The sequence below is a fragment of the Pseudopodoces humilis genome, chromosome 7, assembly GCF_049639895.1.
Source record: "Pseudopodoces humilis isolate 2021_Gansu_Grassland_sample_001 chromosome 7, ASM4963989v1, whole genome shotgun sequence".
Lineage (NCBI taxonomy): Eukaryota > Metazoa > Chordata > Aves > Passeriformes > Paridae > Pseudopodoces > Pseudopodoces humilis.
This window is the reverse complement of record NC_142206.1, coordinates 61300918-61318693: the sequence shown is the minus strand read 5'-3', so window position 1 is coordinate 61318693 and position 17776 is coordinate 61300918. Positions and strand designations below refer to the sequence as shown.

General features: G+C 44.0%; 1 protein-coding gene across 4 annotated transcripts; it reads right to left on the bottom strand.

The window, feature by feature from the left end:
* Positions 1–57: 57 nt before the first annotated feature.
* Positions 58–17569, bottom strand: POLE2 (DNA polymerase epsilon 2, accessory subunit). Of its 4 annotated transcripts, XM_005528596.3 has the most exons (19): positions 14440–14530; positions 12250–12350; positions 11317–11392; positions 10253–10330; positions 9492–9585; positions 9015–9089; positions 8687–8770; positions 8126–8182; positions 7696–7744; positions 6720–6792; positions 6028–6200; positions 4398–4487; positions 4170–4224; positions 3781–3840; positions 3606–3683; positions 3107–3215; positions 1236–1412; positions 1071–1138; positions 58–238 (listed from the first exon to the last, which is right to left on the bottom strand). In XM_005528596.3, exons 1-19 carry the CDS (start codon positions 14505–14507, stop codon positions 220–222), a joined length of 1584 nt encoding a protein of 527 aa, XP_005528653.1. In that variant the 5' UTR covers positions 14508–14530; the 3' UTR covers positions 58–219. The 4 variants fall into 4 exon arrangements, with proteins under 4 accessions (XP_005528653.1, XP_014112949.2, XP_087913318.1 ...); XM_014257474.2 differs by having other exon boundaries at positions 1071–1412; XM_088057192.1 differs by lacking the exon at positions 14440–14530 and adding an exon at positions 17503–17569 and having other exon boundaries at positions 58–1412.
* Positions 17570–17776: the final 207 nt, after the last annotated feature.

Sequence of the window (17776 nt, the reverse complement as noted above, 5' to 3'; positions counted from 1 at the left end):
TTTTATGTCTTGCCAATTATTTTTCATTCTGACTTTACAACTTAACTGACACCAGTGTCTTTTCCTGTAAAAGTTTATTTCTGTACAAAACAATTCGGTTTTGACTTGGACATTTATTATAAAAAGTCCACAATACATCATGAAACTAAGGCACATAAAAAATAAGAGCTACTGTTAGCTTCACATGGGTTCACTGCCTTTTTTCAGTGCCACAAAAATTCAGAGTCCTTGAAGCTTGCTGAAAATACAGTAGAAAAGAAGAAAAACAGTACTTAGAAGGTTTCTTTTAAAAAGAGTTCACAATGCTATTCTATTTCTTTATCTAGGAAAGACTTGATAATGTTTTCAACTATTTAAAGACCTAAAGTATCTCATGGTGTGATATTTTTTATAGTCAAGTAGAAGTTAAATGGGCTGACCTATTATTAATTCCCTGGGAAGGCCTTTCCAACAAGGAGAAGATAAATTTATGCTTTTCCTAATAGGTTCTATACCATCATTATTTTAAACATTTTAATACTTTTTTGGTGTTGTAGCTGGCTTTTTTCCAGTTGGTGGAATGAACAAGTGCAGATATAAAAATATGTGACATCAAAGCCTGAAAGTGGTTTCTGGGCTTGATGATTATCACAAAATGAAGCAAAAATTGTTCCTAAATTTAATTAATTTATGTAATCATCAACCCCAAATCTGCTTCCCAATTAGATCTGTATCATTGAAAATCAGGCAGTCCAGTCATCTCTCCTTTTACTTTTGGATTGTGCTTCCCATCATTGATAATTGTAATTTCTCAATTTATTGCTTTAGTTCTGGGCATTTGGATTTGTTACACTGCCTAAGTATGAAGTGTAAGTAAAGCTGCTGGAATAGTCAAGTATTTCCAATTTGCTGTGATTTTTAGCCTGATAATCAGAAACTAAATTTATTGCTTTAGTTCTGGGCATTTGCATTTGTTACAATGCCTAAGTATGAACTCTAAGTCAAGCTGCTGGAATATTCAAATATTCCCAATTTGCTGTGATTTTTAGCCTGATAATCAGAAACTCAGCACGTCAGAAAAATCTATTTACCTGTCTTCAACTGTCTTGTTGGAGGGGTAGAACACCTTGAAGGAAAATCCACTTCTGGGAAATGAACCCTGTGAAGGAAAAGGGGAAAAAAAAATCACATTTGTGTGAGGAAAATGCAGTGCAGGGAGTGAGGGAGCTGGGAATTGAGTGCTCAGGGGGTCTCACAGGGTTGATGCAGAGGCAGTCACTGTTGGTGACAGTGAAGGGGTCGTGTTTGTCAGCAGTGACGAGCAGGTCTGGCACGGGATAAACCCTCAGGGAGTAATCGTAGGCCCAGAACACGGGGCTGACGTTCAGTGGCAGCGGGCTCAGGTGTCCCTGGGATAAAATGGTCTTTACAAACTGCAAAAAAAAAAAAAAAAACCCCACAAACAGTTGGTTTGAAACATTTGAAGCATTTATCCCCTGGGATAAAATGGTCTTTACAAACTGCAAAAAAAATAAAATAAAATAAAACCCCACAAACACTTGGTTTGAAACAGTTAAAGCATTTACAAACTGTAAAAAAAAAATAAAACCCCACAAACAGTTGGTTTGAAACATTTGAAGCATTTATCCCCTGGGATAAAATGGTCTTTACAAACTGCAAAAAAAATAAAATAAAATAAAACCCCACAAACACTTGGTTTGAAACATTTGAAACATTTATCCCCTGGGATAAAATGGTCTTTACAGACTGTAAAAAAAATAAAACCCCACAAACACTTGGTTTGAAACATTTGCTGCAAGCTCAGTTCGTCTCTGCACGTGCTTAATGAAGTGTGTTTGTAATAATAACAATAAAGAAGCTTTTGGAATCTGGAAATGTTTGGGGTTTTTTTTGTATCTCATTCCTTCTGTTTATTAATGATTTCTAGAGTAAAGCAGTGACTCTCCTCCTGCACTGAGCTGCTCTTTCCTTTCTTGAATTGTGAGGGTTTTAATACACAAAAGCCTTTTTAAAGCACATCAGCCAGTATTTGAAGATGTCAAAATTCTCTGATCAGACTCTCCAGGAGAATCTATTTACCTGTTCCTCCAGCCCAGAATGTACCAACACTGCCACAACTCTTCATTTTTTGGTTTTTATTTTCCTTATTGCTTTCCAGTTAACCACGAGAGCCACACTTAAAAAGTTTTTTTCCCAGAACTGAAGGAATTATTTGATTCCCAGATGATTTTCCTCTCCTAGTGACAAAATTTCCCTCTATTTTTTTACACTAATGGCTGAATTAAAATAGGCAAAAAAGGCAGAGGAAGGGTGGAGTATGCAAAAAACAACCTGCAAAAAGTGCTGCAATTGTACATTTCTTTCATGATTCCTTTCTAGAAAGCCCTGGATGAGGACAGGGAAGTGTCAGGAATGCAAATGTGCCCACAAAACCGAGGTACCTCATGGGGTGTTCACAGAGACACTGAGCTAAAACAACTTTCTGAGGCAAGCAAACAAAAAACCTCCTGTAAAATAAATAAAACCAGACTCCATCCATCACTGCAACCAGCCAGGACTACCTGGATCGTTCTCATCCAATTAAATCAGTAAATCCCATCAGCTCCTGCTGTGGATTCATTAAGTGGAACCAGAACCCAGAGCACTGTGCTGATGTGAAAGAAGCAGAATTTCAATTTCAAGAGAAGAGACAAAACAAGCAGATGAATTTTCGAGAAAGGGACCTGCTGCTTTACTGCAAATGGCACTGGGTAACCCATCAAATCTTTCAAAAATGGGAATTTGCATTCAAATTTGCCTTTAGGAATCGGTGTTTCTTGGCAGGACATCGATGGTTGGTGCGCACACAGCTGGCTGCTCTGAAATTCTGTGTTCAAGAGCAGCTGCAGTGTGACAGAATCAATCCCACCTTCAACTATCATGGTTTATTTTGCTGTCAAAATGTAAAGAAAAGTAACAACAGTGAATGTATAAATCCTTCTTACAACCCCTCTGGGTTACTCGTGCAATGTGTCACGAGAATGAGGATCAGAGCCCCCAAAATCCAGCCCTGCTGATCAATAAAATCAAAAATCTTGGCAAAAAGTGCTGGACTCGACTCACTCACATGGTTGGGAATGTCCATGTTGCTGCTTGGGAAGCGGACACAATTCCTGCACATTTTGTTGACCAAATCTTCCCGAAAAATAATGATTTCTTGGGTGCAGTATTGAATCCTGAGTGGAAAACAGCACTGAAATTAATTCAGGTTAACCTAAAAATGATGCATTATGAAGTTGATCTCCCTCTAATACAGACAATGGAATGAAGATAATACTTTCCCTTCTGATTCAGAAAAAAGCAAGATGCTTTGGAGCAGAGATTTTATATTCAATATCGATTTTTTTAGCACTACTTCATTTCTTCACTGATTTTTTTCTGTCTTAATGTATTTAAAACTAGTTACAATTCATGCAACTGAAGAATTCTATTGATTTGAAAAATGTAAAGTAAGTTTTCCCAAAAATCTGTAATATTTCTGGTTTTGAAAATGATATTAATGCACATAATTTAGTGTTTAAAAAATATTTAAAAAAATATAAATAAATTAGCAGTTACATGGTTACCTGCAGGGATTTGTGGTGAAAACTGAAAATGGCACCAGCTGTCTGAATTCCTGAGTGATATTTTCAGCCAAAGGGGGTCTGAAATAAATAGCAGAGGTATCAACAAAGACTCTTACCATCTTTAACTCAAATTTCACTCAAAATTCCAAGACTTGAGGAAATGAAGCAAACTGACCTTGGTAAAATAGATCCAGGCCCAGGATCTTCAGGACCAGGGACAAACACAAATCTACTACTGCAAAAAATAAAAAATAAAGTTCAACAAATCTCTTTTGTATAAACTGATCCTAAAAACTAGGTCTGATGATCTGAATTCAGAGAGCAGGAGCCAGGAAAGTATCCCAGGGAGAGACCTTGGCTCCCTCATTAGCAGTTTCCATGCCCAAGTTATTTTAGATAAAATCAGACTTATCCTGCTCCCAAACAAACCTGCAGGCCTGTTACAAAACCAGCTTTTTATCTGATCACAGCTGGCTCACAAGACAGAGAAAATAGGGTAACTCTCAGCTTCTTCAAGTAATTAAAAGCTTCACAAAATAAACAGATTTTTCCCTTGCTCTGTACCTTTTATGGATGCTGGGATATTCACATATAATATCTGCCAGAGCTTTCAAAGAACCTGGGAAAAACAGGACACGACACCTGGTTAGAAACCAACACACCTTGGGTGAAATCCCACCTCTGCTGCAGTGCAATGAAAAAATAAGGGTTTGTTTTCTGCTCTCTTCATTTGTTTGCCATCGTTATTTTAATTCAGTGCACACGTCTGGCTGTTTACAAAGACTTCCCTACCTTTCAGGGACTGGATTTGATTTTTGCCATATGGTGCAGATGAAAAATTTCCACAGAAGAAAAAGCAGGTGGGAGGTGCAGAGGAATAACCTGGGAAAAGAGAGGATCTGTGAGTGTATCCATTCACTGCAGCATCTTCCAGCACTCAGCCCATTCCAGGAAAAGCAGGAACTGAAACAGCACTTCAAGCTCTGCTGCTATTAATACACCTGAGTGATTTTTTTTGATCTGCTTTTAGCTCCAAAAGGTGGTGGCAACGTACAAATGTCACTTTGAGAGAGCCCTCTGGCATTTACAGGCTGAGTTCCAGCACTGTTTGTGTGTATGCAACTGCTGACCCAGTCAGAGGATTCTACAGCGTGCAATTATAATAAATAATGCCATTTTAAAATGTATTACTGCCTTCAAGAGGAAAACAGCAAGCAGGCAGCACTGGATTGCTATTAACCTCCATGATCATTCCAATTTAAGGGCTCTCCCAACATCCAATTCCCCCTTTGGCATTATAAAGCAACAGTAGCTGGAATTGCCTGAGCAGTTGGAGGATCTGATGAGAGCTCACAACCTCACCCATCACAAGGGGGGGAAAAAAGAAACCTGATTCCCATCCCTGAAATAAAAATAGAAACAGCTACTCAGGCATTCATCTCACATCCCAGTTACTCTCCATTTTCCTGACACACTTGGATTTACTTCACTGGTTTTCAAAGGGGCTGGTAAATAGAACAGAATTGCTTATCCCAGAGAAATGGCTCATCAATATTTTTCCGTGCTCTCCCCCTCAGCTGCTCATTTCGTTTATAATTAAGAAGGTTATCGCTTGCCTATTAAAGTCTCAAAATAGTAAATGCAAGGTCTGCATCTCTGCCTGGTGGGTCCAGCACACGAATTTCACTGACCAAAGTCCCTTTTTGCCCTCAGCACTTCCAATCCTGGGTCAAGCCCAGTCTGTCCCAAAGATTTGCCAGCTCTGACCCAGATACTGAACTGGTTTTGTAACTTCTGCATGACCCTGCTAATTTGTGTCCAGTCCCCTTTTGCTGAGGAGCAGTTTCCCACCCTGAATTCGGTGTTGTTTTTAAACCAGTTGCTCTCTCACACTTCCATTCTGCCTGAGGCACGAGGGACAAGCTGTTCCAAAACTGCTGCAATACAAAGGAGCAATTCATAAGTGCTTGTTTTGCCCTGTGTTGTCCACGTTACTGATCCCAGAATCCTGGAATGGGTTGGGTTGGGGCATTAGAGATCATCCCATTCCAACTGCCATGGCAGGGACACCTCCCACTGTCCCAGGCTGCTCCAAACCCTGTCCAGCCTGGCCTTGGACACTCCCAGGGATCCAGGAGCAGCCACCACTTCTCTGGGAATTCTATTCCCAGGCCTCCCCATCTTCCCAGCCAGGAATTCCTTCCCAATATCCCACCTAGCCCTTCCCTCTGGGAAGCAACATTCATCTCTCTGAAGTAAGGAGTTGTCTTTAAGATAAACCCAGGAAGAACTTTCAGGAGGCAAGGAAAACATTCCTGTCCCAGCCCAGAAAATGGCTACTGCTCAAAACACTACTTGTACAAAGAATTGATGGAAACACATTATAAAAACAAAGTTTAGAGTGAAAGCAATTCTCACCTACCCGAAAACATTGTGTGAAGCTTTTCCAGCACTTCTGCTTGGTCCAGCCACACATCAGACACAAATACAAACATGGCATCTTCATTCTCCTCCTCCAGCTGCTTCAGCTTTGCAGAAGCCTTCACTGACGATGAGGAAGGCCCTCCAAAGAAGTTTATATTCCCATAGAAGGCTCTGCATCATTAAAATGCTCCAGTTAGGATCCCAGAATGGCTTGGGATTAATTAAAAATTAAAATTAATTAAATTAAAAATTAAAATTAATTTCAATTTCATTAAAATTAAAACCTGTCCAATAATTTATTGGAAGGGACCTTAAAGATCATCCCATTTCAGCCCCTGCCATGGGCAGCAACAACATCCACTCTCCCAGGGATCCATTCTCCCAGCAACAAGGAATTTATTATTCCCATGTAACTGTTACCTGGCTTTGCAATTGAGAAGGATTTACATCCCAATTTCCATTAATATGCAGCACCCAAAGGCCTTTGGAAGGGTTTTTTCTGCCAACACTACAGACTTTAGTGCCTGTAAGTCCCAGAACTGCTTCCTTAAAATGATATTTATTTTAAAGCATTTGGAGAGGAGGAAAAATAACATACTTGAATGTCAGAAAAATTACAAAATAACAATGATCTTACTTAGAAACCCATAGGAAAACATGGAGTGAGGCTGCCAAGAGTCACTTTTGTACCTCGTGGTAGCAGAAGGCTCAGTGGGCGGAAATCCAAAAGCGTTCACATGAAAAACTTTATCTTCATACCAACCTAGGAGGTTTTGGAACAGCAAAATAACTTCAGTTTTTCTAACAGCATCATGTCCTAGACATTAGTCAGAGAGTTGGCAGCAGTGCTACAGTGCCAGTCCCAGCCTCCATCAATCCCTCTCTTGTGGCAGCTCCACAGAACCAGAGCACGGAATGATCCGGGTGGAAAAAGGGCTGAGCAAGAAATCAAGGTTTTTTTTTAAACCCCAGCCACATCTGTGAATGGATTTTCTGCACAGCCACATGAACAACCCCCTCAAGCCAAGGAGGAGCAATGCAGGGGAACAGGAATCATTTTGCTGGCCCTGTCCTGGAAAGGCAACCCCATCCAACTGCTCCTTGTCTCAAATCCCACTGTTGAGAGCAGAAGGAGCAGGAGGGATATTTATTTATCCCCACTCTCATTTCTGCTCCCAACTTCTACTTACAAACTTAAAACACGCTAGAAAAAAGACTGAGATCATGGATCTTGCACAGAGGAACGTTCCACATACAGAAATAGCTTTCTTTTTTTTTTTTTTTTTGCTAAAACAAGGCTCCAAAACTGCAAGCCCTTACATCATCCTAATGAGAAGCCTCATTAAAGGACCAAAGCGTTGCCAGCACAAAGCAGCATTTTCAGATTGTTAAATCATTCCCTTGGTTATTCTAGGCTGTCTTCCTAATCCAGCCATAACTTCTCCAAGCATGCTGGGGCCAACCCTCCAAGCTGCTCCGGACCCTCACATCCCCCAACACCCACAAATTCCTCCTTTCTGCCTCCAGAGTCCACCAGGTCCCAGAAAAAAACTGAAGGCCAAAAATCTCAGTCACTGATGGTCACCAAAACGAGACTTCTCTGATCAGCCACAGCTTTAACAGAATAGTTTATTACAAGCTAAAATATAAACCCAGTCTGCATTACCTTCTGCCAGAACAAAGCAGGATTCAGTGTATAACCCACTGTGGAACTGGTGCAGGAAGGTTAAGGAATGTATTTTTCTTAGATTTAAAGTAGGTTTTTTAACTAAAATTTGCTTTCCAGCTGGTGTAATAGATCTGGACAGCACTGAAAGTTCACAGGCTGCCTGAAGAGCCTGGAAATTCCCTGCTACCTGAGCAGGTAAGTCCAGAGAGAGCCCAGGAACTGGAACAGGCTCTGCTTCCATGGGGAGGAAAAGTGAAAGAGAAAGGCAGGAGCTGCAGCAGCCAAGGAATTGGAAACGAAGGAGAAAGACAGAGCTGCAGCTCTCAATATGTAATTTTTAATGGTCAGCATTGATTTACTGTTCAATTGAAAATCCTGCAGGTTTACAGGAAATTCCTCCAGCTCTTCCATCACAGCAAAAGGATATTGCTTTACTAAGGTCCAGCTGGACCACTCCTGTGGGGTCTTCTAGGAAAAATTTCCCCTAAAAAACAGGATTCATTAATAAAGCAAAATATACCAAACATAAAAATGCTTCAATCAGAAGCATCTATCAATCAGCATTTAAAAATAATTGGGCTGGGTTTAATGGTTTAAGCAGGCAAATAATTTAGTTTATAAATATATATTTACGTTTAGTAAATGTATCTCAGCACTTCCCTGGGAGCTGCTGCAGTTGGGATTGCTGATGCTCCCCTCCCTAAAATCACAGTTCAGGGCATTGGCAAGTCCAAACTCAGCCACTGGAAGCTCCAGCCTCTCAAGAAGGGACATGCCAAAAAACCCTAACTGCTTCTGCTTGCTGACATAAAAAATTTTAAAGTGTGAAGACAAAGAAAGACATTTTCCACACACACTGGCACCGACTGCTTGTGGAGAAGTCCCTGAGAATGGGTCAAGTGTGAGATATTGAAGTTTTCTCATTTTTTAATGTATTATAGCACCGAATGAGCAGTGATCAGAGACTCCACAATAAAAAGGAACCCACCTCCTTGAGCTGAGTCATCATCCCAAGCACAATCACTTCTTCCATTTTAGCTGTATTTCCCAGGAGAGTTTCTACTGTCTTGAGCTGGGATGGAAGGCAAAGAATCCAGTCAGAATCAAATCAAACTCTCCAGGTGCCTTTTGCCAAGCCAGGCAAAGCCCCACACAGGACTTGGTTTTACAGAAACCCACCAATGAGCCAGGCTTGTTACAAAAGTCACAGCCACATTTCTGAATGGGGCTTAGGAGAAAATTCCCAATAGTGGCTGCTAGCATAAAGAGCTGCTGTGACTTTTTGGATTAAAACTGGAAAGAACTCCATTTTTTACCTGGAATTTGCTCTTGCTATCATCAGGATGAGCAGCAACTGGTGAAGGAGTGAACAGCTCATGTCTGTGAATCCTCTGCAGAAACCAAAATTGAAGTGATTCAGTTTAAAAACAAGTGAGTTTGTTAACTTTTAAAAAGCCAGTTTGCTACAAGCACCATGCAAAACACTTCAGAAAGCTCTCACTCTATTTCATCCAGCAACTTTTAATAATTCTGTCCTTTTGACAAGAATTTGTTTCCAAGAAACCGATGACCAATGACACTGGATAATAAAACTAAACCTAAAAAAATGCAGCAGGTGATAAAACCAAGCCTAAAAAAAGCGTCATAAAAGCATCTGTAAGGCTGCTACAAGAAGTTACTTGTGACAGGCTGGAAGGCAGAGGGTTTGTGAGGCAGAGAGGTGCAGCAGCAGGATGTATTTTTGGAAGGAGATGTGGGATACATCCCTGTGGACACCTGCAGAGATTGCTGACCTGCTGGAGGATGGAGTAGCGCTCCCGGAACAGCTCCGCCTTGTCCCTGGCAGTGCCAAATAAACTCGGCCTAGGCAGGTCAGTCATGGACAGGCTGCAAGGAATTGACACAGTCACAGTTTTAAAAAGGGATATTCCACACATAAGAATGGTTTATTGATCTAAAAGGTCTGGGAGGCTGCAAAAGCTACAGCATGATTTAGGTACTCCCTGAGGGACGTTCCTGCTCGGGATCCTGTGTTTCTGCATTTCTACATCCATTTCATCCCCCTCTAACTCACAGGCCTTGAGATTTATCCTTCCACCCAAAGAGGCCTCTGCAGAAATCCATTTTTAAAAAAGCAGTTATGCCTTTAAGCAGTTGTGAACAAAAGCTGCTCCTAATTTTTCTTTTCTACTGTTTGGAGCTCTCCTTAGAAAACCCCCAGGGCTTCAGGGAGCTGCAAGATTACAGACTAAGAAATAAATACAGGCAACAGACAGATCAAATTTATTAAAAAAATAAATTTAAACAGCCCAATGTGAGAAAAAAAATAACCCCAAACTACCTTTCGTGATGTATGTCCTTAGCCTCACTGTCTTTTTTATTCATTAGGTGGCATAAACTTGGTTTATGGTCTTAAACATTTATTACCTTTCTCACTCAGGGTTCAGTTGAACAGACCCAAAAGGGAATGATTAAAACCAGACTTATCCTATAGAAATGGAGGCTTTGCTCTTAAAACAGGAAGTGCTTGAAACTTAAAATATGGGAGACTTACGGCAGAAACTTCTTTCTTTCTGAATTATAAATAAAACGTGGAATGTCAAAGGCTCCAATAATGTTGAAAACATTTTCTCTGAAATGAGAACAGTTACAGCATTAACTGAATGTTACCTTCCAAGCACAGCCATTCTGTGACTCCTTGAAGTGGATGAAACAAACTAACAGGTATGTTGGATAAAATGGCATTTGTTTTGTTCACTATCATCATAATTTCTCTATTTTATATTCTGTTTTCTATTCTATTTTCTATTCTATTTTCTCCTCCATCTTCTAGTTAAATAATTAAAAAGACTTCTCCCTGTGATCTGTAGAGCTTTTCCCTTCAGGACTCTTCACTGAGAATCTGTACGTATGGATTTCTTTCACTTGTGGAGAAAAAAAACCCCTACATTAAATACAAAAAAGCACCACAAAGAGAAGTCACACTCAAACCATCTCTATTGTAAAGATTCCAGCGGCAAGGAGCAAAGTTAAACCCAAATCTCCATCCTGAGAGGCTGGGGGGTGACAGGATCTAACTGACATGCCCATCAAACCATCTCTTTTCATGCTTTGCATCATGATGTGAACACAAAAGGAAACACACCCATCAGGATCTCAAAGTTCTCAGAAACTCCAGTAACTGCTCCACACTTTGTTATCACAGAAAGGAAATCAATCAGGGCTTCAAAAAAACTAAACAAAAAAGCAGGAGCGAGCACCCCACAGGGAAAAATTTTCCAAAGTGCTTTCAGAAAAGAAAGGAACAAAAGCAACCTGAGATAACTTTCATGTAGAGCAAAGCAAATAAAGCATGGCCAGAAGTGCTGGTTAATATTCAACCTGTGGCACAGAGCACACACAACCCCAGCAGATGAATTCCAGCAAGTCAGATCATATCCAGGACCCCCTGGAGGCCCAGCCAGGAGAACAAACGCCCCAAGGAGCGACCTGGAGCACAGGAAGGCAAAAGCACAGAGCAGTGAGAGGAGCAGAGCAGAAAATGCCTGGTGTTCAGGAGGAAGAAGGAAATGACAGCAGCTCCCAGAACTCCCAGGAGAATTTATAATGTCACCCTACATCGCCTCATCCGCGGCCCGGCTGCATTCCTGGACAGCTGCTTCCACCAAGGGCTGCTCGATCATATTGGATGACACTGGAAAGAAAAATCCCAAGGATTAAACCTGCAGCAAGGAAGGAAGTGAGTCTCCAATGTTCCACCTCAAGTGGCTGAGTCTCCTCACGGGAATACACACAAATAACAGGTGTTTTCTGTGATGACACACAGATGGATCACTTAATATTGCCACCAAAAGGACACATTCCCAGGGAAAAAATACCCCACACTCACTGGGCTCACCCTGAATTCCCTAAACATGGAGAACAAGACAATTACAGTTTATGCAAAGCTGCCAAATATATCCCAAGTGTGTTAGAGCTGACCTTTCACATTCTGGAGGTTAATTTGGTTCCAGAACATTATCACACGGATTGCTGCCATAAGTACTCCAACACAATTCTGGAGATGGGCACATTGTTGTTCTCATGGGTTTAAACCGATGAAATTAGTTTGAAGGCCTCCCCACCCTCCCAGGGAAGAATTCCTTCCCCATATCCCATCTAACCCTGCCCTTTGGCAGTGGGAAACCATTCCTTGTGTCCTGTCACTCCATGTGTGAATAGTGTCTCTCACATTTTAATATTTAAAATTACAGTTTCAGGTGCAAAGATGTCCAGACAAAGTTTTAGTAACTGTCACTGAAAAATTTGACTACTCTTGGAAAAGTCAGGATATGCTGCACTGCCAGCTCCTTAAATGGCACAAATGTCTGCTGCTGACATTGCAAACTTGAGTGTTTAACCAAAATAAAAGGCAAAAATATACATTTATCTCAATCAACCCTTTACACTACAATGACACCTCAGTGCTTCTGCTGCCAGTAACTGTCTTTGTCTTGATAACATCAGAAATGCCAGGAAAACTGGATGAAGAAAAATGAATTGTTTACTTACAAGGCTGTTTTTCAACTGCATCGATGACATTTTCAATTATATCATCAAGTTCTCCCTCACTGGTGGACTGGAAAGCTTCGATGAGATACTTCAGGGCATCCCTAATCCCAGAGGAGAAAGCACAAAAAGTGATTAATATTCAATAGTTTCCACAAACTGTGCTGATTTTGGCAGGTGTGCACATCATCACCACATGGCTTGTGGTTAAAAAGCAGAAATAATTAGTACTGCATAACAGCACATTGGTTTAAGTCAAAGAAGAAAATCACTTGAAAATATCAGGGGATTGAAAATATCAGGGGAAAGTCGTGGAGAACCTCAGCTTCATACAAAAATTCCATGTTGGAATGGAATTCTGGAGACAGAGTGGTCCAACCTTCTCCTGAAAGCAGGGCTTGAGTTATGCACAAGGGCCCCATGGAGCCAAGCCTTGAGTATTTCCAGTGAGGGAGATTCCAGCACTTCTCTCCTCCATCAACTTCAAAGTTTAATTACTATTACAGTGAAGAATTAAATTAAGCTTGTGCCCATTGTCTCTTGCCCTGTCACTGTGCATCCTTGAGAACACTTCTCACTTTTAGGAATACTGGGATTAGCTCCTCATGAATCTTCCCTTCCTGAGGCTAAATAAAAACCCAAATCCTTCACATCCTCTCCATGTCATGGTTCTAAAGAATGTTTGTTTGTATATCTAGAACTACAAAAACTACTCTCTAATCCCTCTAATCATGGAATCCCAGAATGGTTTGGATTGGAAGGTACCTTAAAGCTCATCCCATTCCAACTCCCTGCCTGTCCCAGGGTGCTCCAAGCCCCAGTGTCCAACCTAGCCTTGGACACTGCCAGGGATCCGGGGACAGCCCAGCCCCTCCCCACCTTCACACCCAGGAATTCCCAATTCCCAATCTCCCATCCATCCCTGCCCTCTGGCACTGGAGCCATTCCCTGTGTCCTGTCCCTCCATCCCTTGTCCCCAGTCCCTCTCCAGCTCTCCTGGAGCCCCTTCAGGCCCTGCAAGGGGCTCTGAGCTCTCCCTGGATCCTTCCCTTCTCCAGGTGAGCATTCCCAGCTCTCCCAGCCTGGTTCCAGAGCAGAGGGGTCCAGCCCTTGGAGCAGCTCCATGGCCTCTCCGGACTCATTCCAGCATCTCCATGTCCCTCTCACTTTGGACTCCAAACCTGTTTGTAGCCCTGAAGCTGGGATGGCACCAGAGCAGAACTTCCAGCTCTTCCAGCTGCCCTCACACACCACAGCCTCCAGCCCAGGACCACCCCAACAGCCCCCACAGGATCTGCTCCGGTGGCGTTATTTCAATTCTCAATAATACAAGATTTAGAAATTCGGTTCTTCCCTCAACCTTAGACTAGAGTCTCACATTAAAGATAATTTTCTTATTAATGCCATCTGTTGGCCAGCCAAACTGGCATTTTGGTTATCAGCCTGACCTTCAAAATGTCTCATCTCATGGAACTGTGGAGTCAGGAGTTCTGGACTTGCGCTCCTCTCTAATGAAATATCAGGGCACTGTCCAAAATAATCACATCCCATCCACGACAGAAGGAGAATTTAACTGATACTGACACATGAGAAATAAAGGGAAAATAAGAGCAATGGGAGACCTAGTCTCTTAGAAGTCATGACACTTTCCACTGCAAACAGGAATCCCTTTTCATTGACCTTGGCATCTCTAAATAATACATCCTATTATATTTGGAAATACAGCATCCCTGTCTTTGGAAATGCCATTTCTTCCTCCAGCAAAGAATGCTGAACACGAGACTGGCAAGCGGAACTCGGAACGAGATTCCAGAGTTGTCAGGGTCAGAGGCAGACAAAAAAACTCAACCAAACACCCGGCACCAGCATCAGGGAGGGCTCCAAGGGGAGACCATGGGCAGCTTTTGGTGGCACCCACGGTTATGAGAGGAATGGACAGACGGATGGAAGGGGCCCCGCAGCAGCAGGACAGGCAAAAGATGGCTTTGGAGGAGCCTCCGGAGGCCTCGCTGCGGGGGGAGGAGGCAGAGGAGGAAAAGGCAGCAGCACACCCCGAAGAAGGGATGCGGAGCGGCCCCGGCCCCATCTCGTCCCACCGCAGCCCGGGCCCGAGGCCCGCCCGGGGCCGATCCCCGCGGGCCGAGCGGGTCCGGAGCAGGGTCCGGAGCAGGGTGAGGGCCCGGCGCTACTCACGGGCGCAGGACGAGCCCCCGCAGGCGGAACGCGGAGCTGAGGCGGCGCCGCAGCCGCTCCGGCTCCATGGCGGCGATGGCGCCAAACGCGGCCGGGCCGCCCCCTCAGGCCGGGCCGCCCCGCCGCGGGAGGAGCCCGGCCCGGCCCCGCTCAGCCCGTGAGGGAACGGCGGCGTTGAAGGAGCCGGCTTGGGGCAGCCACAGCGCGGGGACTGTGCCCTGAGCTGGCGCTGCTGGGGCACCGCGAGTCCTGAGGCCACCTCCGGGACCCTCGTGACAGGAGACATGGAGAGGATGAAGCGTGTCTGGAGAAGGGAACGGAGCTGGGAAGGGGCTGGAGTACCAGGAGGGGCTGAGGGAGCTGGGAAGGGGCTGGAGAATTCCTGAGGGAGCTGGGAAAGGGGCTCAGCCTGGAGCAGAGGAGGATCAGGAGGGACCTTCTGGCTCTGCACAACTCCCTTCCAGGAGGGGACAGCTGAGGGAGTCTCTGCTCGCAGGGAACAGGGATAGAAGGAGAGGGAACAGCCTCAAGTTGTGATGAATTTCTCCATGGAAAGGGTTGTCCATCGCTGCCACAGGCTTCCAGAGCAGTGGTGGAGTCCCCATCCTTGGAAAGATTTAAACACCATTTAGATGTGGCATATGGGGACATAGGGCAGTGGTGGCTTTGGCAGACTCCATGTTCATAGATGGCTTTTCCAACCTAAACAATTCCCTGATTCAATAAAAAACACTTGCTCTGACTGACAAGAGCAGTTACCCAATACAATTATCCACGGTATCACTTTGTTCCTTTACAGGTATTTTAGCTCACAATATTTCTTTCTCCTCTTTCCCTGTAGACCCAGCACAGGTTCTTCTGCATCTCCAGTATTCCAGAGTCTCCCACTTAAGATTTTCTTGCCACAAAACATCCATCAAATACATCTAACTCTGAATTGGTCCTGCGAGCACAGGATGTTCTTCAGGACTGTTTTTACACAATCACAGCATTCCAGAATGTTTTGGATGTGAAGAGACCTTAAAAATCATCTCATCCCACCCCCTGCCATTGCCAGGGACACTTTTCACTACTCCAGGTGGCTCCAAGTTTCATCCAACCTGGTCTTGGGCACTTCCAGGAATCCAGGGACAGCCACAGTTCCAGGATTGTGGGGTAGCTGCCTTCTCTCCAGATGGAAAATACCTGCTATTTCATTCAAACACTCATCTCCATCCCTTCAAAGTGCAGCTTGAAGCCATGGAAGGCTCACAAAGCAACTCTAGAATTTGATTGAAAGACTGCAGGGATTTAAAGACAGACAGAAAATGTCAGCTATTTTCTATAGCCCATTCTCAACTGCATAATTTATAATCGCTCCTCATTGGGGAGTGAGCTCATGGGTGAAGCTGCTGCTACTCTCTTCAGACAAAGAGCTGCCATCTGACAGGTCTCATATTTTGGCAGGAAATATTATTCATTTCTCGTCGCAGGCATACAGCTAGGTGCAGATTATAAGCCCAATTCTTACATAAGTACCTTCATTTGCTAAAATTACTGCTTATTCTCCTTCTAAGAAAACCTGATCTTGCCATTCAACTCCCGTCTCGCCACATGAAGGAAGGTGCACCTGGAGAAGGGATGAAGGGATGTGCCCCTAGTCCAAAAATAGTTTTCTCTAAAGCTATGACCAAACAGGGAATGTAAAGCACACTCCTACAGCATCCTGCTGGATTTGGGGGCTCTCTTAGGTTGCCTGGAGCCTCCCACCAGAGATATAAAAGTATTCCAGCATGAGCTGCAGCCTTGTGTTTCACTGAGCCATCTGGAGCTCTGCAAGCCATGCCCAGATCTTTGTCTCCATCACCTTCTGTGGCTTTGCTGGACACCACAGCGGCTAGAGAGCAACTGGAGAGAGTCCAGTGGTCCAGGATCAGCCAGCATGGATCTACCTGGATGCATGGAATTGTTACACTGACAAACAGCTCATTTTCATGTCTGTCACTGCTCCACTGGCAAAATCCCATCTCCTGAGACAGCACATTGCAGCTCTACCTGACCTAGAGATCTATAGATAGAGTTTGTCTGCTTCCCATGTTTTTTTTTCAACCTTTTCCAAATGCTGACTCCTGCATTTGAACCACCATCCCAATGCACCATCAGTACATTGCCTCATTTTAGGAGTTCAGGACAGGTGCTGATCTCTGTGTCACCACTGAGAGAATACCTGGAATACCACTCAGGCTGGTTTAGGTTGGATATCAGGGAAAGGTTCTTCCCCCAGAGGGAGCTGGTCCCCAGGCTCCCCAGGGAATGATGACATTCCCGAGGCTGCTGGAGCTCCAGGAGTGTTTGGACAGCGCTGCCAGGGATGCCCAGGGTGGGATTGTTGGGGTGTCTGTGCAGGACCAGGAGTTGGACTGGATGATTCTTGTGGGTCTCTTCTAATTCAGGAGATTCTGTGATTAAATAGTACCAGTTTATCAACATGAGTAATTAACATCTTCTCTCCTAGATCCAACAGAGGAAGTGTATGCCCTACTGTCACAAGAAAATCTTTACAATTACTTTCTGATGCCCTTTTAGAAGATGCCAAAGTGCACATTTTTCCCAAGTTCTACTCTACTATTTCTGAAGAGCTGTAGCTGTTTTATTTTGAATTCCATTAATTCTAGCTGGACACAGAGTTCAGTCACAGAACTGACTCAGTTGTTGATAAAACAGAGTAAGAACTGGAACTGTCCAACTGTTTCATTAATATCAGCTACTATTTCATAGCCGCTGTTTCTGGCAGGAGTGTGGCTTGTCTCACCTTCAGAGAGACAGGGAGTTCTGCTGTGCTTATCACAGAATCCACACAATCATGGAATGGTTTGGGCTGGAAGGGACATTAAATCCCATCTCATTCCACCCCTGCCATGGCAAGGACACCTTCCACTGTCCCAGGCTGCTCCAAGCCCTGTCCAGCCTGGCCTTGGGCACTTCCAGGGATCCAGGACAGCCACAGCTGCTCTGGGTACCTGTGCCAGGGCCTCACCACCCTCACAAGGAAGAATTCCTTCCCAATATCCCATCTATCCCTACCTTCTAGCAGTTTGAAGCCATTCCCCCTTGTCCATCACTCCATGCCCTTGCCCGAAGCCTTAAACCCCGTCCCGCTTTGGGACCCAGCTCCTCCTTCCCTTCTTGCCCTGTGGTTTGCGTTGAGCTCTCCTATTCTCGGTGCTTCTTTTCCTCCTCTCGCGGACATTATTCACATCCTCCCGCATTATTCACATCCTCCCGAACGGTTTATTCCGCCTCACACCTCAGCCCGGCACTGCTGCTCGGGACAGGGGGCAGCGCGGAGCTCCCCGTC